The sequence below is a fragment of the Akanthomyces muscarius genome, chromosome 6 (assembly GCF_028009165.1).
Source record: "Akanthomyces muscarius strain Ve6 chromosome 6, whole genome shotgun sequence".
NCBI lineage: Eukaryota > Fungi > Ascomycota > Sordariomycetes > Hypocreales > Cordycipitaceae > Akanthomyces > Akanthomyces muscarius.
This window is the reverse complement of record NC_079246.1, coordinates 2,206,803-2,225,492: the sequence shown is the minus strand read 5'-3', so window position 1 is coordinate 2,225,492 and position 18,690 is coordinate 2,206,803. Positions and strand designations below refer to the sequence as shown.

Below are 18,690 nucleotides of genomic sequence, written 5' to 3'. Positions count from 1 at the left end.
GTTTTAGTTAGCAAAGTGAATCTTCCCATTGCGTTCTTTTGTCGGGTCTATATATCCGTTCGGTCGAACCCCCCAGTCCCATCATGGGGAGCGAATGCCGCAGATAGAGTTTTCGGCACATCAACGGCGACAATGGACCAAGGCACCGGTTCGGGTCTTCTGATCACGATTTCAGGCACGGCAGATTTGCCACTGAGTGTTTCTGATATAGAAACCGGTAGCGCGGCTGGGATCATGACGGTGGAGTGGTACGGAACGGGTTGCATTGAGGGCGGAGCTTCTTACCAAGACGGCTCAAACTGTAAAAAGATCGTGGATGTAACGACTGTGAGGGGAAAGATAAGGGAACAATTTGAAAGAGGCGGAACTGTGCAGTAACGAGCGACTGAAGAGAGGATAGACGATAAGAAAAGAAATTGATGGGGAGGTCGGCAGAGCTCGCGGAGTCGCCGCGGATGCGAGAGCCAAGCTGGCGGCTGGTGCAAACGACGACGCGTTGTTGGTGGGCGGCCAGCCGTTGGCTATGTGGCTCGCAGCTGCCCACCGTCCCGATCCAGTGGAATTTTTTTCGAACGCAGTACTTTTGTTTTTGATGCATCTTGCTGCTGTTTCTACGTACTCGCACATCCTTCTTCACTTTCCTTGGCCATGGTGCGTTCGCTGCCCGATGCGGTAATGCATGCGACTGCACCAAATGCCAACACAGCCGAAGATACGCAAGTAATCTTGATCTACCGCTCTTATTTCTTCTGGCATTGCGTTTTTGCATCCGTAATTAGTGTTGCTATTGCTAGATGGGCATGGCTAATGCTGTTTTAGATGACCTACCTATTTTGGGCCTCAATGCCAACGTACCATGATGTGCAGCCACTTTGTGCACTTTGAACAATGGGCCCTCTGTTATCTGTCGTGAACTCGGCAGTTTCTTTTATGTCGTATTATAGGACACGGCCGAGGATAAAGTGAAAATTCAGGAATGATGTCGCCCTGACTTACACGCACGGGAACAAGAAGGTTTGCTAGGCCAGCACTGGCACATACCCGCGCAGCCAATCAGAGCACCAGGTCATCTTCCACCTGTGAGGTTCTGCCAAAAACCATTACTAGCGGGCCATATGACTTGGAACAGGAGCAAGACAGGATAGGCAGCCACGCCTCTCGTTGGCGACCGAGTGGCAGCTTGGTCCTTGCGGAGGAGACGCAAACATGATCACTTGCATCTCGGTGGGCACCATGTCAATAGCGTTTTATGAGAATCGATGAAGTGACATGATGAGTGATTTGTCAAGCCGCAGTTTCCGATCGAGTGGCGATATTCGATCAGATGGCGCCGGCTGCTCGATTCGCGGAAAGGATCCGGCTTGGCTCAGACTGCGCATCTCCTGCATTTTCACAAACGCCATCCCCGCCAAAGCAATAATTGAAGCTCGCCGCGGACGGGAAGAAAAACCCTGCTTAGCACGGACTGCGAGGAGGTAAACGGCGGAGCATACCCCAGACTACTAGCTTGCTCATCGGAACACCGACTAGTTAGCGGCGCGGATCCGCGGATACAGCCAAGACCTCCGCAACCGAGGTCGCTCCCCTCTTTTACAGCCGTCGGCATCGACAAAGCCTCTTCGAGAAAAGCCCAGACTGTCGTCTTCTATTTTTTAGACCATACGAAAACTATCTGGACAAGAAAGAGCAGCAGCCATGGCCGTCAGACCCTCCTTTGACTCGCTCCCGCTCCGCAAGGACGGACCGCCCGGCAATGCGTGGGGTTTATACGGCGACGACGACGAGCTCGGCGCCCTCAATCTGCTGACGCCCGAGACGACCACCAACGCCGCCAAGGAAATATTGGACGGCACGCGCGTGGCGACGGACTGGCCGCTGGACAGCATGCAGCCGCCTGCATTTAACAGACAGGCCTTCCACCACAGCATCGTGAACAAGGCGCCGAGGGCCGTCAATGACGACATTGTCACCTTCAACACCCAGTCGAGCACGCAGTGGGATGGCTTTCGCCACTACGGCGCTCGAGAGTGTGGCCGATTTTACAATGGCACGACGCAGGAGCAGATAATGGCCTCCGACAGGATTGGCACGCAAGGTACGTCTACGTCGTTCTTCAGAAGCTGGCTGTCCTAGGACCGATGACTGACAGCTGTCATGATGATAGCCTGGGTCGAAACCGGCGGCATTGTCGGTCGCGGTGTGCTTTTAGACTGGGCGGCTTGGGCCAAGAAAGAAGGACTCAACGTCAACGTGCACAGCCAGTACTCCATCACCGCCGAGGCCCTAGGTCAGGTGGCAGCCAGCCAGGGCACCACTTTCAAGCAGGGCGACATTCTCTTCATTCGTACCGGGTTCACTGAGTCTTACGACAGCTTGACCGACGAATCAAAGGCTGAGCTCACCAAAGAATATGCCCCAGCTACCATTGGCCTTGAGAGCTCCAAGGCGACGCTGCGCTGGATCTGGGACAATGGCTTCGCGGCGATTGCGGGCGACCAGCCGGCCATGGAGGCCATGCCGTTTCCGCAGCACGAGTTTGTGCTCCATGAGTGGCTGCTTCCAGGCTGGGGCATGCCGATTGGCGAACTGTTTAATCTGAAGAAGCTGAGTGAGGAATGTCAAAAAAGAAGGCGTTGGACTTTTTTCTTCAGTAGCATGCCCATTTATGTGAGTTTGCTGTCGAGAATCGATTTATACATAGCTAACAAAAGTCCAGGTCAGAGGTGGCGTCGCCAGCCCACCTAACGGTGTTGCCATCTTTTGACGGAGATGCATATTATAGACATTTTATATCATATAAATGGCAACTCTAATACATGTATGGTGTATTTTATACCGAGATCCCTGCCTCCTTCTCAATGTCCTCCTTGGAAAACGACCACTTGTCCTGTAGCTGTTTGTCCAACGACTTCTCAAAGACAGACTTGTCCCACCACTCGCCCCAGCTGGTCAGAAAGATGCGATCGGGATCTTCAGGGAAGTCTGACCGCGTAAGAGCAGCAAGCATACTTTGAGCACCTAAAATCCATAATCAGCGTGGGTTTCCCTTCGTGTAGAGCTGCAACGTACCTTGCGGGACTGTCTTGGCATCGGGGGATCCTGTGGGCAGCTTGATGCCGCTGCCACGACCAAGCCCCGTTCCGGGAACGAGGCCAGGGGAGACGGCGACGACGTCGCAGACACCTTTGAGCTCACGACGCCACCAGTGCGCGCCGAGCAGCTGAGCAAACTTGGTCAAGGAATACAATTGCATCTCTCCGGTGCCGGATCCGGATTTCAATGCATCCTCCAGTCCGCCTGTTTTGAGAACCAAAGTGTCAGCAAACCAGATCATATCCTGCGCAGTCAACTCTCTCGAGAGGGGCAACTTACTGGTGTCAGAGACAGATGTCACGGCGCCCGAAGACACAAATACGATGCGCGACTTGGACGCGACCAGCTTCTCACGCAAAAGATGCACAAGATAAAATTGAGCTGTGTAAGATGCACAATTAGCTTTTTGCCTCATGAAAATCGTAGCGATTGGAATCATGGCAAGTCACTTACAAACATGGTTGACCACAGCCGACTCGCACCATCGGTAGCCACGCGGGTTCGCTACAGCAGGGTTCGTAATGGCGGCGTTGAGGAAGAGATAGTCAATCTTGGCATCGCCAATCTTGCGTAGCGCGTCTTCGGCAAATGTCTTTGTGCCTTTGAGATCGGCAAGGTCCAGGGGAAGCACGTCGACCTTGTTGGCGGACTCAAAGCTGATGTCTTTGAGCGACTGCTCCAGGCCGGACGTGTTCCTGGCGCCCGTGACTACACGGTAGGTTTGCGGCGCCTGGAGGAGTTGCTTGAGCGCTTCAAGTCCCTGCGGCGTGTTAAAATCAAGAAGAAGAAAAAATCACGTTTCGTAAGAGAAAAAAGGACCTACCAGGCCTGAAGAAACGCCAGTGGCGACGATGGTCTTTACTGCGGAAGCCATTGTTGAGTGCTGCTGTATCCGAGGTTCACCAATTCAATCTGTATGGGCTGGGCTGAAAGTTTGAACTCGGAGGAATGTAAAGAAGTATTTATCTTCTTCGGAGTATTGGGATGAAGCTGACACGGGTCACTTGTTGATGTCTGATTTATAATGGTGTCTGGATAGCCGGACATAGCGGGGTTACAAGCCCATCACTGGCGGAGTTGGAGCGAGCGCTTGGTTGATGCGGGAATGGGAAGGTACGCTAGACGATGTTCAGCGCTAATCAAAACGTCTTTGATGTCATCGATTTTGGGATGTCAGCAGTAGCAGCAGATAATAATGACCCAGCAGCGGCTCAGACCGGCAGTCGGCTAGCAACAACGCCTTGGGCGCCGCTTTGGACAGCAACGTCAACACGTCGCTTGTGGCCCTATTGCGCCGCAGCCTTTAGCGGCAGCCGGACAATGTCGGCGGCGCTGGAGCGGCTCCTGGACGTGACGCAGGACGACGCGAGCAAAGCGTTCCAAGTAGCCACATCCGTGCAGGAGGCGACGAGCAACGCTGTGCAAAAGTGTGCCTGCAAGCAAAGCTCGCCGACGAAGTAGACATGTGCGGGTGTACGCGCCGTCTGTATAGGGCTGCGGCACGGGTACAGCCGCAGTCCGTGGTTGATCACTCCAGATCGGCCTAGCATCCGCATTATCGGCATCGAACAAAGTCAGCAATTTCTCAGCGTAGCTATATTATATTTAACGGCCAGCTAGCGACCTAACTCATACTTCCGCTCGCAGGCAAACGCCCTTGGCTCTCACTCGAGCTATCTTTGCCACTGCGGCGTCCAGTTCTCAGCACGGCAAGCATGTGCCAATTCAGCTGATGCGCATGGCTGAAGGCCATGGCCCGAGACATACATAAGTGCACAATCGTCTCATCTGCAATTTCGTTATTGTACATCATAGCAAAACAAAAAAAAATACAATCGCATGACAATATCTTCCTGCGAGCCACAATGGGCTTTGAATGGTAGAAGATGAGTCACGCCAAACGATCAAGAGAGAGAACATGCCATCCGCAACTAGTGGTCGGCCGATTTCTATTCATCTATATTATATATAACAATTACAAAAAAGCGCGATGCATGTCCGCCAAAGCACTTTGTGCGGTCAGAAGCTCTTGCTGTTCCAGAGGGTACGGATGATCTGCGACCTCTTCACCATTCGGGAAATATGCCCCATCGGGCTTGCACACAACATTCTCTTCGGGTAGAGCTCCATTCTCAAAGTATGCACGTACGTGGTTTGCCATGCACAAACTTGGCATCGCAATGGATGCATGACCATATGCGTCAAGAGCAACAAGACGCGACCCGACAAACGTCTTCTGCGCGCTTTGTGCAGCAGCATAGGGACACACGGGGTCATAGGTCGTTGACAAAATCAAGAGCGGAGACGTAGTTTCGACTTTTGTCTTTGGCCTGTAGGTGTGAGTTTTCGGAGTCGTCCACTTCTGCTTCACGTGAAAGTCCATCATGTCGCCGAGGGCAAACCGGTACTTGTCAAAGTACGGCAGCAGCTTCTCCATCAAGGGCATCCGGCCCTGTGGCCAGAATGCCGGTCCAGACTGACCATCGTTCATTTGAACGGCAAGATTGGCCTCTGGAACATTGTCAAGTGCATTGTCCTTGACGTAGGATAAAAACACGCCCGTCGCGTTACCCTCTTGGAGATCCGCTAGTCGCTGGGCAAGCGCGGGCCAGTGGGCAGGTGAATACATCTCTTGGAAGAGACTCCGGATTCGCAAATCGAAATCGTCGACGGTACCATATACGGTACCATTTATATACACACTGGCCGGGCTTTTGTACAACGAGTTGATGACGCTAGTCACGTTTTCTCGCAGCTCCGGACCGGTCTTGCCAAACTTGCTCAGTGCGCAAGCGTCTCCAGCAAGGACGCACTCTTCAAAGAAGCCGTCAACAACGGCGCCAGTGTCATCATATCGTTGCGTTTCCATCAACTCTTCAAACCAGTAAGCTTGATCCGTGACGCCGTCGATGACTATACGCTCCGACCGCTCAGGAAAGAGCGTAGCGTAGACCTGGCCAAGCAGTGAGCCGTAGCTTATGCCCCAGTAGTACATATGTTTCTGTCCAAGGGCATCAATAATGCTATTCATGTCGGCGGCTGTCTGCGGTGTATTGATGTATTTAAAATGATCTCCGGAATTTTCTTGGCAGGCACGCACGTAGTTAGTCGACCACGCGTACAGGTAGGGGCTGTCCCGTATGAGGTCCGTCGAGCGTCTGGGCCGGAGCCTCTCTCGCGATTCTGCATCGACATAGCATGTCGCCTCGGGAGTTGAGGAATTGACCCCCCTTTGATCGAACCCGATGATGTGAAAGTCCTCCCCGATGAGCTTGCTGAGCTTCTCGCCAGCGCCGTAGACATAGCTGATGCCGCTCGCGCCCGGCCCGCCAGGGTTGACAAGTAGATTATTGGTGGCATTTCTGCCGCGCATGCGAACGAGAGGGATCTGGAAGGTTTTGTTTCTGGAGTTTGTCGCATTGAATTGATCCATTGGCACGTCGACAGTGCTGCATTCGAGGTCATGGCCGGTGATGTCACCACACAACCGCCACTCGATTGACTCCCCCGCATACTCTCGCATCCCCGGTTCAGCGCTGTGCGGCCATGGATTCCTGTAAGGAATAAAGAAATGCCAGGAAGCTAATGCCCACAACGTAACAACTGCGATGAAAAGCGCGTTTTTGGATGTCGCTCGTTGACGCTGGGTCGGTCGTGGCTGGGCGGTTGGCCCCCCAAGGAGCGCCTGTTTCTCCATGCCGCTCTCCGCTCGATAAAACTGCAAGCGAAAGATGAGGTAGGCCAATATACGTAATCCGTCCCGATTGGATTAGATGCCACTGTCGTCTGGGATGGAAATTAGATGTAGCTGTACAGCTGAGAGTGATGAAACCGGCTAGAGGACCTATTTTACAGCCCGACCAGCGTCTTATGGCAGTGACTGGCAAAGGCGGCAAATAAGTAGCTGCAGCGCCGACCAGCTACCCTGGCCAGTCGAATGCCAAAAGCCCATCACATTTTCCCATTTTCCACGTAAATGTCTGATAAACACTTCCGTATATCTCATCGCGTAGATTTACAATAAATACATATAAATGAGTTAGACACAGAAGATTCTCGAAATACGTGTACTGTGAACCAAGGCTGTTACCCTCTTTGGTGCAGCGAGAAAGAAAAGAGAGAAGATTAAATAGACAATCATTCTATAAATCAAGATTAGTGCTGAATACGATTGAATGCTTCATGTTGTATCAATTGAATGGGCTGTCCATCATACAACTAGTCGTCGTTTCTTACTCTTCTGCTGTACAACGGTTCTTGACATCAGGCCGCGAGCCACCGTCAATTAGCAGGAACAGCAAAACGCTTACGACATTGCTTAATATGTGATAGAATTGCGACACTTTACGGCAATGTCTCGATCTGGCAGTGCAGCAGTCCGCGCAACGCCGTAAGCGCGGCCGTATCTGCTCAGCCTTGTGCTTGTCCAACACTGCCTTCCATACCGGCCATAGTCAATTATCCACTGGTCACCTATGCGCATGGCACCAGAGGTATCAATTGTGGATGCATACCGTACAAAGGGCAACTGCTGTACGACTAGGACACATGGCAGCCTATACTCAGCAGAGGTTATGCCGTTGTTGCGGCCGACTAAAAGGCGATTTTTGGATGGAGCCGTCATCAGAGTAGACTTGTGAAACGAATGCACATCAACATGACAAAGCAGACCAGGTCTTGAAATTTCGCTAGTTATACTGTGGCTTACAATATTTAACAAATACATGACTCGTAACACCGGACCGATGTGAGCATTCGCCCATGTACTCCCAAAACTCCGTAGTGCGTGGTATCGCTCGCTCGCTCGCTCGCGCCTACATCAATCCTCAATGCTAAACCCCTTCGCAAGCTCGCCAGTGTCATCCTTACTGCTGACAATTCTCCAACAGAGAAACACTACTTCGCGCTTTGCTGTTTCTCAATCTCAAAAAGCTGGGGCAGCAGGTCGCGCAAGCAATCATCGAGGCCCCGCCACGACACACCGAGCACCCGCTCCGTCTCCGTCGCGTCGACGCCAAAGTGCGTGTCGGCCTCGCGCTTCCCCGGATCTCCCACCGGGATCCTGCCCTGGTGCGAGGACATCACCTCCCGCGCGACGTCGGCGAGCTCCTGGTTGCAGTAGACGCCCTGCGCTAGCAGATATCTGCCGCCGCCGGCCTCGGGCACCACCAGCGCCCTGACGTGGGCGTCGGCCACGTCACGCACGTCGACCCAGACGGGACCCTTTGTGGGCGGCACGGCCGCGTCACGCCCCGCGCCCGCCACGCCCCAGACCATGAGGTTGCTCGTGTTGACGTCGGCGACGGCGCGCGGCTTCGCCTTGGGCAGAAAGGGCCCAAAGACCATGGCAGGGCAGAGGCTGACGAGGTCGAAGCCCAGGCCGGCATGGCTGTTGTCCTCCATGAACCGCCAGGCCGCGCGCTCGGCGGCCGTCTTGCTCGCGCGGTAGGCCGTCGGCGCGTTGGGGGCCTCGACGCCGTCCTGGTACGTCAGCGGGCTCCAGTCCCTGGCGGTATACGTCTTGTCCGGCCGCGGCCCCGCGGCGGCGTCGTAGATGCAGGCGAAGCTGTTGGTGTGCACGACTCTCTTGACGGACTTGATGCCGGCGCACGCTTCGAGGATAGCGGTGGACCCTTGGACGGCCGGCACCATGAGCTCCTTTTCGAAATCGGTGGCGTTGTAGTGGAATGGTGCCGCCAGGTGTAGGACAGCAGCGGGCGACAAGGGTCCGAGGACCTCGAGGTACTGGCGTGGGCTTGTGATGTCGCTGACCGTGACGACGGATAATTTAGGGTGCGAGCCGTGGGTCTGTTTTACACCATCGATTTTGGTCTCTGAACGCACGGTGCCGACAACGCGGTATCCCTTTGCTAACAATGCGGCGATGCAGTGCTGGGCAATGAAGCCATTGGCGCCTGTCACTGCCACCAGGGCTGGTGCCTCGATCGGCATGTCGACTTTCGAAGGCATGTCGGAGTGAGTTGTGAGGGCAGTTTCAACCGTACTGCTGCAGCGATTTCTGCCTCGTAATGAACACCAGGAAATAAGCAGTCGTCGAGTGCTCTTGTGAAAATAAGCAGTTGCGCTCAGAAACACAATGTTCGGAATCTGGCAAGTGTTCCGTACTCTCGATGGTTCCAATGCCGCGATTGTGCGTCGACGTAGTGTATAGCAAGTCGTTTAGGCGAACTGGCGAGGATGACTTATAGACTGTGAACGTAAAGAGGGAAAGCTTGGCCTTTTTCTCTCATGGTCGGCCACTTCCACACGAGGGCCCAGAATTCAGGGCCTTTTGAAAACTAATACGTTTCTACACGGCGCCGCCTCATGTCATATTCTCCAGCTTGGCGGTCCGCGCTGGGCGCTACTCAACCACCAAATCCCTTGGAAACTTTTTGTGGGCTTGACCTGGCCTTGTTCTTGGGCTGACCCTGGTTGGCGGCGTCGCATAGGGACCACCAGACCCAGGCAGAAAAGAGCAGCGGAAAGAAGCTTACTCGTACTGCGATTGGTTCGGGGGGAAAGGCCAGTGCCAGCTCGGATGTCGCTCCATCTTGCCCGCCATGCCAGTCATATCCGCGGGGCATACACAACAAAAGTGCAGTCAAAAAGCTACTGGGCCGCGGAGAGCTTTTGCAGATCGCCCCTTGGGTTAAAGCAGAAAAAAAACCCCCGAGGCTCACCCATCGTTGCGACGCTGCCATCCCAATCCAATCCACCCCCACGAGTCGCCCGCTGCCGACACAGCAGTGTCTAGCGCAGCACTGCAGCCGTCGCAAATGAAAAAAGAGGCGAGCTGTCAGTGGACGGAAAAGACGATGCTGCAGGGTGCAATTGTTCTGATCCGAGATGCGACCCCATTTTTTCCTTGCCTTTTTTGCTGCTTGGTCCATCAGATCGTGGTGAGACAACGGCGATGCGCCGCCCCGCCGAATGCCCACGGATGCAAAGTTGCACAGCCAGTTGTCGAGGCGTGGCCGTCATACCTGTTCAGGCTCTTGGTGCCCGGCGGAACCTGGCCGTCACGAAGCCAGAAACATTCGGAGCTTTGTTCCAGCGATCCTGCCAGTCTTGGTACCGACGGCAGTGGAGGCCTTGCCCACTGTTCAAGCTGCTTTGGGCAATTTCGCGGCCGGCCGGTGGCTTGCGTCGGATAGCGCTCAGCGACCGCCGGTGAGGGGGGCTTTTGCAGGGCCGTCAACTAGTTACATGGTTAGTTAGTCCTTATGTGCGGCGGATGACGTTGCCAGGCTATTTTGGGGCGTGGCTTACACAGCACCGCGCATTTTCCGCACAGGATCGATCGGGTATTTAGCGAAGGCTTGTTAGTCGAAACCACTGTTGCATTAGTTACTCTAACCCTGAATCAACGCCTCACACATCAGCATGTTTGCCCTTGAACTCCACCCGCTTGGCTTTGCCACAGGGTTTCCCAGAGTGGCCGTCCCATGTAAGACCATGGCGTTGTTAGGTGTTCGCATGCACTTTGCCCATCGGCTAAGTATGGACCTGGTCCGTTCAGGCGCGAAAGAGCGGCCAAGACAGCGCTACTTTTAAAAGGAGAGGGAATGTTCATGCTCAAATCTACTGCCGTACTCTGCCGCTGTAGAGTGTGCCTCCGCCTGCTCTTGGCAAAACATGCCTTCATGTCCGTTGAATAAGCCCATAAATTCGTATCACTTGCACTAAAAACATGAGTTGTAGCACTTGCGATTCTTGAGCACCATATAACTATCTCTGTGATTTCCAGTTGAGATCTCAATTTAGAGACTACCGAACTATTGTTTCCCCGGCCCAGTATCTTTGCCATGAACCATCATTGCCATGAATCATCATTATCTTCGCTTAATACACATATATAAATTTGTTGTTTTTCAGATCAGTCTCTTCCTCATTCAGAACCTTTGTGGCATCGGCCTCTCCTCGAGCAATCGCATCGACGGCTGCTCTTCTCGCGGCCGCATTGCCGCGATTACGCACCCCATACAATATTCGCAAAAGCACAGCAACGACAATGCCTAGCCCAGTGACGCAGAATACGGTAATCTTGGCCGGTATATATTGCGGAGCGTCTTCTGGTCGAAATGTCTGCGGTCCGATGATGCACGCGCATGCATTGGCAAACGACACCGCCCCAGTCACAAAGACCTTCTTCGTGTATCCCTGAACATTGGCACCCACCATGCTGAATAGCAATACAAGCGGCGCAATGTCCAAGTTGATCAAGTATACACCAGTGAGTGCAGCGCCTTTTGATTTGGCAAAAGACATGAGCCCGGCGCCAAGCATGCTGGGGATGAGCAACAGCACCATGCCGAGCCACCGGGGAAAGTTGTACAAAATTGCGACTGTCGACACCGTGGTACCGATGATGGTCACGGCACCCGACGGCATGTTGAGTAGGGCCGCTTCCATCGGGCCAAAGTCAAAGGATCGAATCACCACGGCAGAAAAGGACGTGATGAAGCCGGAAGGAATGACGGTGGCCAGGGTGAAGAGGACAAATAGTAGGACCTGCATGTCGACCAGTGCTTCCCGGATGCCTGACCAGTGAAAGACCTTTTGACCGTTGCCGGCCTGGTCCATGAGTAGGCTCTGCTGAACAATGTCCTTTTCCTTTTCGCTGAGAAACTTGGCCGATTCCAAGTTCTTGGGGAGGAAGAAGAAGACGGCAACGCCAGTCACGACGTTGACGACGCCGGCGACCGCAAACATGATGCGCCAGCTCTGAAATGACGTGTTCTTGGCATGCTGGGCCGCCCACGAGATCAGGCCGCCGACAATCTGGCCGAAGCCGATGCCGCTGTACCAGAGCCCCATGCGCGGCACGGCCTGCTGCTTCGTGTACCACTGCGTCGTGACCATGATGAGCGCCGGCGCGACGACGGCCTCGAGCACGCCGAGCAGGGTGCGCAGGACGGCGATGCCGGCGAAATCCCGCGCGGCGGCCATGCAGCAGACGAGCACGCCCCAGAAGAAGACGTTGGCGCCGAGCACCTTGCTGACGGGGTAGCGCTGGATGAGCGCGCCCTGCGGCAGCTGCGCGGCCGCCATGCCAATGTACAGCACCGTCGCCAGCCACTGGAACTGGCCGGGCTTGAGGTGCAGGTCCTTTTCGAGGCCCATGACGTTGGCGTAGCCGATGAGGATCTTGTCGAGGAACTCGAGAAAGTAGCACATGAACATGAGCGGCAGGATGACCCAGTCGATCTTTCGGTAGATGCGCTGCAGCTCAACCTCGTCGCGCCGGACCAGTGGCGCCTGGCTGGAGCCGTAGCCCTCATCGTCGGATATCGACATTTTTGCTGCCGTTGTCTTGAGAAAACTGTAAAAGTAAAAAGGGGATGAGGAGGGGTGGCGAGAGGGGTTGGTCGTGGTTTCCCAATCTTGCCTGGCCCCGGGAATTCAGGAGTCTCGGATGTGATGAGTTGTGAGGCTTGGCCCTTATTTTGTCTAAGACCTCTCAGTCCGCGTTGGCTTGTTCACGATGGTACAATTTTGCGTGCGCTGCACCAACTGCTTGCACTAGAATCTTAGTTGTATCACCGACGCTTGTAGAGCGCAAAAGAAGAAAGAAACCCCTTCAGACTTGACAATTCTCCAAGTGCGGGCTCCAAGTGCCAGTTAATACGGCAAACAGGGTGACAGGTCTTGGGTGCGATAAGACCGCGGGAACGAGTGGTGAGACCCTTTTCAGCGGTTGAGGAAAGAGGGGACGGGCAGCAACGGTGTCTCGGAAGACGTTGCAAGTCACCAGGTTTTGTAAAGAATAAGCCCTTGTCCCAGCACGCAAATCCAGAACCCATCGTAAAGAACTCCATTCCGACTGTCCTACCGCAAGACTGGGGAGGTGATATAAGCCGAGCGAGCAACGCGAATTAGTAGTGCGCAGCTATAGTGATTTGTGGGCTATTAAATGCAGAATGTAACCCAACACTCGCCATGTTTCCAATAGAGGGGCAAGTCTACCTACGGTCTTCCGTCATCAGTCTTACAGCGCATGGACGGTCTGTATTTTTCGCGCAGTCAAGTCAGACAAAATGGGTAATCCAATCAAGTGAGACTTGGCTGTGAAGATCAGTGTTCACATCGCCACCTGGCCAATGCCTGCACGGCACGTCCCCATCTCCATTCAATGCTGCATTGACCTCACGGGCCCTTTCGGTGCAATTCCGATTCCACCGCGCCGGGAACGAACCGTTGGTGCCCCCCACGGCTGCTGCGCGCACATGCCCCGAGTTCCCGGTGCATGCTAGGCTTCTAAACTGCAATGTGCCTGGCGAGACGCTGGCCATTGTCACACTTTCGTGATACTGCCCTCCCACACGTCAGCCGGACTCTTCAAGATCACTCTCACCTTGGCTGCAGGGCGCCTCTTCCATCGGTGTGCGAAAAAGCCGGCTTTCGCGAAGTTCTTCTTTGCCCGGACGGGTAAAGCGGCCGTCAGCGGCGGGACACCGACGATCCCTGCCTTACACAACCTGCCTGGCCCGAGGTCGTCAATTAATCCCTTGGTTAATTATTTTTCCATCAAAGGCCATCAAAGGCAGAGTGCACGTTTTCTCGTAGCGCCATTCGTTAATAAACATTGTCGGCGCCGCCCATCATAGCCCTGCCCACGTGCAATGTCGGTGGCCGCTGCGCTGCGCTGCGACGTAGGTACGGAACATGCTGTGCAGTAACCCTACTGGTATGCTGACGGCCTTTAAGCGACCCATGCATGTATGATGCTCGATTGCATGCAAATTGGACTACATGGGGCGCTGTGGTCGGCAGATGGGCGCATGGCGATGGTGCTAGAGCTAGTGCTGATGAGACGAAACTGCAGACCACAGAGGGGCGAGGGATTCGCCGCTCACACCATGTTCTACCAGTATCATGGCTTCGGCACAAGACAGTCTAGTCAGGTGCAGACCCCGGCACTGCGAGGATAAATGCCCGATTTGCATACCGCCAGTAGCCTGGTTTGGCTTTCGCCGAGACAAGCTTCGCCGGTGAGAGGTGAGAGCGAGTCCGGACTGTGTATTTTACCATAGATGGCCAAAATAGTTGCCAATATTGGCAAATGACCACATCGAGGCTGACAGTCTGAGCAAGTGAATGACAAAAACAGGCGCCGCTAGTTTCAGGAATCTGCCAGCTATAAGAAAGAATTGAGAGATGGTTTACTTCATCTTCTTTATCCCTTTACTCTCTTCCACCCTTTTGTCGTTGTCCCCATTCGCAGTGACCAACTAGGGTCCACTGACCTCTTTCTTAGTGTCTTCCTGGTGACCTAAAGACGACGACGGCTCGGTGAAAGTGTCAGCTCTGTCTAGCTACCTGGAATAGACGCCTGCGCAATTGGCATGCCGCGATCAAACAGGCTAGCAAAACGACAGACAATTGGCTCCATTTCCAGTAAAAGCGGTAGAAACAATCGAGTGCCTGTGCCATGGCTCCAACTACCGTCGCATGGCCGTTTGAGGGCGCTGCGCGTCCACTGACCCCTCCACGCCCGCGGATCGACTACCCGTCGCGGCGGGACGCGCTACACACATCTTCAGGCGAGAGACCGACGGCAGCCAGGAAGAGGTTTCATTATTTGCGCGCCGTACATGCACATCTACTGTATAGAATGAGTCAATATCGTGTATCGGGCGGACCGCCCCAAGCCTCCACGATTCTGGGGTACCCGCGGTCCCGATAAGGCAATGAGGAGAAGAAGGTGAGGGGAAAGGCTGCCGCCGCCAGCCAACAAACAATCTTTCGGCGACTTTTCTTTTTCTCACTCTCTCCTCGGACGTATTAAACTCTCGCCACTGCTGCTTTCCCTTCGCCGCTGCTTTGTAGATATCGTCCCAAGCACCATGTCCACCACGAACCCCCCCTCCTACGACGTTGCCATCATCGGCTCCGGCCTCGGGGGTCTCGGCGCCGCCATCGCCCTGCGCCGGGCCGGCCACGCCGTGACCGTGTACGAGCGGTACGACTTTGGCGGCGAGGTCGGCGCCTCCCTCTCGCTCGCCTCCAACGGCTCGCGCTTCCTGCAGGAGTGGTCCGTCGACATTGCCCGCGCCCGGCCCGTCGTCCTGCGCAGCCTCGTCCGGCACGCGTGGGCGTCGGGCGACGTCACCGGCACGTACCCGCTCGGCGACTACCGCGCGCGCTTCGGCACCGACTACAACAACTTTCACCGCATCGACCTGCACCGGCTCCTCAAAGACACGGCGCTGGCGACGGAGGGGCAAGGGCCGCCGGCGGTGCTGAAGACGTGGCACAGGGCGACGGCGCTGGACCCGGAGACGGGGAGGATCGCGTTTGAGAATGGAAACGCGGCGCAGCACGACGCGGTCATTTGCGCGGATGGCATCCGCAGCGTGATGCGCACGCAGCTCGGCGTCGAGCCCGAGGTCGCGCCGTCCGAGTCGTGCTGCTACCGGTGCATCATCCGCCGCGACCGGCTCGCCGAGCTGGGCCTGCAGGAGTTTGCCGACAACAGCGCCATTGAGTTTTGGGGCGGCGAGGGCATCGAGAAGATTGTCATGAGCCCGTGCTCCGACAACGCCGTCGTCAGCTGCTACTGCTTCTACCCGGCCTCCAGGAACGGCCCGCAGACCGACAGCTGGCACCTCTCCACCACGGGCGCCAACCTCGCCGCCACGTTCCCCGACCTCGACCCGCGCATGCGGCTGCTGTTTGAAAACGCCGAGGACATCAACATGTGGCGGCTGTACAACCACGCGCCGTACCCGCGCTGGACGCAAGGCGCCGCCGCGCTGCTTGGGGATGCCGCGCACCCCATGATGCCGGACCAGTCGCAGGGCGCGTGCATGGCCATGGAGGACGCGGGCGCGCTGGGCATCCTGTTTTCGGAGCGGTACGCGGACGTCGGCGTTAGGGATAAGCTGCAGGTGTATGAGCGGGTGAGGAAGCCGCGCGCGACGAGGCTGCAGGAGGCGAGCCGCCGCGCGAGGACCGACATCAGGGAGCGCATCGGCTGGAGCAGCGCGAGCGATCGGCCAGGGAAGCTGACGATTGAGGAGGTGTGCGGGTATGACATGCATGCGCACATTGCCGAGCTGGTGGCAGAGTATAAAAAGGAAACAGCATGAGGGAAGGGGGCAAATGACACATGTAGTAATTGTACGATGAGAGAACAGGCTGAATGGATAAACAAGTAGCATCATTGCAATGTGTCAGAGTGTATGTATTGAAGCGCAGCGCTAGATCGTAGTATTCGTTGGATGTGAAAAGTAAGTCTATGTAGAAACAAAGATTTGTAAAAGAAAATAAAAAATGAAAAGAATAAGAGAATCGCTCCTGTGCTTTAAAAGACAACCAGCCCATGCATTTCCTCGTACCGGATACGCGCCCAGTTGACAATCGCGCCGGTGCCGGCCGTATCATCTCGTCGCGACCAGACACGTTCCACAAGATCCCTTGCATTAAAGACGTATCCGAAGCCGCACGTCCTCTCCATGACGAGCAGACGATCCTGAATAATCAGCCTGTGCTCGTATTTAGAGCACGAGCCGCCGGCCATGACGAGCGGGAACAGCACGCACGCCTCGAGCGGGCTGCCGTAGCGAATCTTTTGCACGGCTTCGAGGATGCCCGCGACGCACTGGTCGACCTTGGGATCTGTGAGCTCGTACCCCTCGACAACCTGGTGCAGACGCAGGCGGACGGCATTCTCAAAGGCCACGGCCGCGTGCAGCACGTCATCACTGCTGGGAGACATGGAGTAGACGGCGCGGGACATGCCGCCGTATTCGTACGACCAATGGTTGATGCGCTCCTCTACCTGCTGTGCCTCTTCGCGGAACGCAGCCTCGGAGGCGCGATCCACTCTCGTCTTGCGCTTGTCTGCGAGTGTGTTGACAAGATCGAGGAGGTGGAAGAGCTCTTTGGGGATGCCATAGACTGCACTGTCCTCTTCGTCAGGACTAAACGATAAGCGGTTGAGTGCGGCGGCCTCGGCTTCCTCATCTCCAATCAGGGGCGGTCGGCAAGTGGATGTGGTGGCGGCAGAATCGAGGAATCGCGCCAGTCTCAGCAGAAACTTGTAGTGGCCCGTTAACATTTCGCCCTGCTGTGTCATTAGGGTAATCAATAGTCGCTTGGCGCCCTTGAGATGCAGTTTCCACCCTTCACTAGTTCCATCGAACAACTCAGTCATGCAGAGCAGTAGACTTGCTACGAGAGCAATGTCCGCGCTCTGCTTGTCAACATGCGGCAGCAGTTGGGCTAGTGCCGATGCTGCTTTGCCCTGGTGATAAAGCCCTCTGCTGCCGAGAGACGGCTGCAGCTTGCGCCAGTGGTTCGCCGACAAGGCGAGAATGCAGTGAAGGACAAGGTCGTTGCCCTGGGCCATAGGAAGGAGGTAATGGTTGTACGGGTTGTTGGTCGAGTTCCTCCTCGAGAGTATGGAAGAGACTATTGTGGAGTAATGGTTCATCAGGGCGCGGTCGTTTGTTGTTTGGAGCTGGGGTAGTAGTTGCGGAATATAGACGGATAGGGTGCCATTACTGGGGTCCATGGCATCGTGGGCGCTGCCGTTGCTGACGGGAGTAAAGGCTTCTACCCAGGTGGGAGGCGATGTAGACAGGTCCCAAGAGACCTTGTCGGAGACTGCCTCGCCATCCGATGCTGAACTATCGTGCTTGATGACGGCAAACTTTGGTTTGACGTCGGCGTGGTAGCTGCTCGCATTGCTGTTACTTCTCCCATTGACGCTGCCATTCGAGCGCGGTGAGCTGCTTGAACTCGGGCTAGGGCTCTGGCTTTGACGGATGGGGATTTCGATTATGGTGGGATCGCTGCCCATTTTCTCCGAGGGAGAGTCCTTGTGTCCGGACAGGCTCGGAGACTTATCCTTGGAGCGCTCAGGAGGCCAGGCGCAGTCGAGACAGAGGCGGCGACAATCACCGCAGCGAGGCTTGGTCTCGTCGCACTTCTTCTTGCGGCGCTTGCACATCAAGCAGCCGGTCTGGACACGGCGAATGCGGGCCTTGGGCATGTCGCCCATGGAGCCCGGGTATGCGTCGCTGGTGTTGACGGCATCTCGGGGCATACAGGGCAGGCTCAGTCGGACGCATCGCGCGCAGGGCAGGTTACCGTCGCAAGCCTGCTTGATCTGCGCGCAGCGATGGCACACAGGCCTGCTGTCGGAGCCCATAGCGAGGTCGACGAGGATGGTGGGCGGCGAGCGATGGTGGCGATTCGTTGTATGTGTTTGTTAACGGGAGAGGGGGTGGTCTGATTTCTGGTCGCTTTGTGTTTTGGCGGGCCGAGCCGAGGTTGCAGAAATTGGGAATCACAGGCGGCAGGCGGCAGGCGAGAGAATGGTCGAGAGATGCGAGTGGCGGGAACGGATGGGTAGGCGACGGTGTATCAGATGGCGCGCAGATGGTCGAGTCGATGGAGAAGCAAGGAGGGAAAGGCGACGATGAGGGAAGGCATCGGGATGGGCTTGGGGGCTAGCCAACTAGGTAACGAGTGATGGAGCTGGAGAGGAGAGCGGGCTTGGTCATCAGCGGGAGACGGGGGCAAGCTGGGTAGGTGATCTGGAATATCCACTGGGGACGGGCCCTTGGCTTTGCCTGGGACTGGCAC

General features: G+C 55.6%; 10 protein-coding genes across 11 annotated transcripts; 4 read left to right on the top strand and 6 right to left on the bottom strand.

Annotated features, from left to right (window-relative positions):
- Positions 1-1,695: 1,695 nt before the first annotated feature.
- On the top strand, positions 1,696-2,764 carry LMH87_000783 (uncharacterized protein; the record flags this gene model as incomplete). The annotated part of the gene is made up of 3 exons (XM_056198749.1): positions 1,696-2,095; positions 2,165-2,667; positions 2,717-2,764. 3 exons carry the CDS (start codon positions 1,696-1,698, stop codon positions 2,762-2,764), a joined length of 951 nt encoding a protein of 316 aa, XP_056055668.1.
- A 66-nt stretch (positions 2,765-2,830) lies between these two features.
- LMH87_000782 (uncharacterized protein) lies at positions 2,831-3,967 on the bottom strand (the record flags this gene model as incomplete). The annotated part of the gene is made up of 5 exons (XM_056198748.1): positions 2,831-3,018; positions 3,070-3,297; positions 3,373-3,474; positions 3,547-3,853; positions 3,917-3,967. The coding sequence occupies 5 exons, from the start codon at positions 3,965-3,967 to the stop codon at positions 2,831-2,833; spliced, it is 876 nt and encodes a 291-aa protein (XP_056055667.1).
- A 251-nt stretch (positions 3,968-4,218) lies between these two features.
- LMH87_000781 (uncharacterized protein) lies at positions 4,219-4,554 on the top strand (the record flags this gene model as incomplete). Its single annotated transcript, XM_056198747.1, has 1 exon — positions 4,219-4,554. The coding sequence occupies one exon, from the start codon at positions 4,219-4,221 to the stop codon at positions 4,552-4,554; it is 336 nt and encodes a 111-aa protein (XP_056055666.1).
- Positions 4,555-5,068: 514 nt separating this feature from the next.
- On the bottom strand, positions 5,069-6,790 carry LMH87_000780 (uncharacterized protein; the record flags this gene model as incomplete). Its single annotated transcript, XM_056198746.1, has 1 exon — positions 5,069-6,790. The coding sequence occupies one exon, from the start codon at positions 6,788-6,790 to the stop codon at positions 5,069-5,071; it is 1,722 nt and encodes a 573-aa protein (XP_056055665.1).
- A 1,199-nt stretch (positions 6,791-7,989) lies between these two features.
- LMH87_000779 (uncharacterized protein) lies at positions 7,990-9,063 on the bottom strand (the record flags this gene model as incomplete). The annotated part of the gene is made up of 1 exon (XM_056198745.1): positions 7,990-9,063. One exon carries the CDS (start codon positions 9,061-9,063, stop codon positions 7,990-7,992), a length of 1,074 nt encoding a protein of 357 aa, XP_056055664.1.
- Positions 9,064-9,088: 25 nt separating this feature from the next.
- On the bottom strand, positions 9,089-9,680 carry LMH87_000778 (uncharacterized protein; the record flags this gene model as incomplete). The annotated part of the gene is made up of 3 exons (XM_056198744.1): positions 9,089-9,156; positions 9,220-9,303; positions 9,524-9,680. The coding sequence occupies 3 exons, from the start codon at positions 9,678-9,680 to the stop codon at positions 9,089-9,091; spliced, it is 309 nt and encodes a 102-aa protein (XP_056055663.1).
- Positions 9,681-10,938: 1,258 nt separating this feature from the next.
- On the bottom strand, positions 10,939-12,393 carry LMH87_000777 (uncharacterized protein; the record flags this gene model as incomplete). The annotated part of the gene is made up of 1 exon (XM_056198743.1): positions 10,939-12,393. The coding sequence occupies one exon, from the start codon at positions 12,391-12,393 to the stop codon at positions 10,939-10,941; it is 1,455 nt and encodes a 484-aa protein (XP_056055662.1).
- A 1,325-nt stretch (positions 12,394-13,718) lies between these two features.
- LMH87_000776 (uncharacterized protein) lies at positions 13,719-14,197 on the top strand (the record flags this gene model as incomplete). The annotated part of the gene is made up of 4 exons (XM_056198741.1): positions 13,719-13,752; positions 13,804-14,000; positions 14,054-14,094; positions 14,191-14,197. 4 exons carry the CDS (start codon positions 13,719-13,721, stop codon positions 14,195-14,197), a joined length of 279 nt encoding a protein of 92 aa, XP_056055661.1.
- A 745-nt stretch (positions 14,198-14,942) lies between these two features.
- On the top strand, positions 14,943-16,187 carry LMH87_000775 (uncharacterized protein; the record flags this gene model as incomplete). Its single annotated transcript, XM_056198740.1, has 1 exon — positions 14,943-16,187. The coding sequence occupies one exon, from the start codon at positions 14,943-14,945 to the stop codon at positions 16,185-16,187; it is 1,245 nt and encodes a 414-aa protein (XP_056055660.1).
- Positions 16,188-16,402: 215 nt separating this feature from the next.
- On the bottom strand, positions 16,403-18,253 carry LMH87_000774 (uncharacterized protein; the record flags this gene model as incomplete). Of its 2 annotated transcripts, none has more annotated exons than XM_056198738.1 (1): positions 16,403-18,253. In XM_056198738.1, the coding sequence occupies one exon, from the start codon at positions 18,251-18,253 to the stop codon at positions 16,403-16,405; it is 1,851 nt and encodes a 616-aa protein (XP_056055658.1). The 2 variants fall into 2 exon arrangements, with proteins under 2 accessions (XP_056055658.1, XP_056055659.1); XM_056198739.1 differs by having other exon boundaries at positions 16,403-16,837.
- Positions 18,254-18,690: the final 437 nt, after the last annotated feature.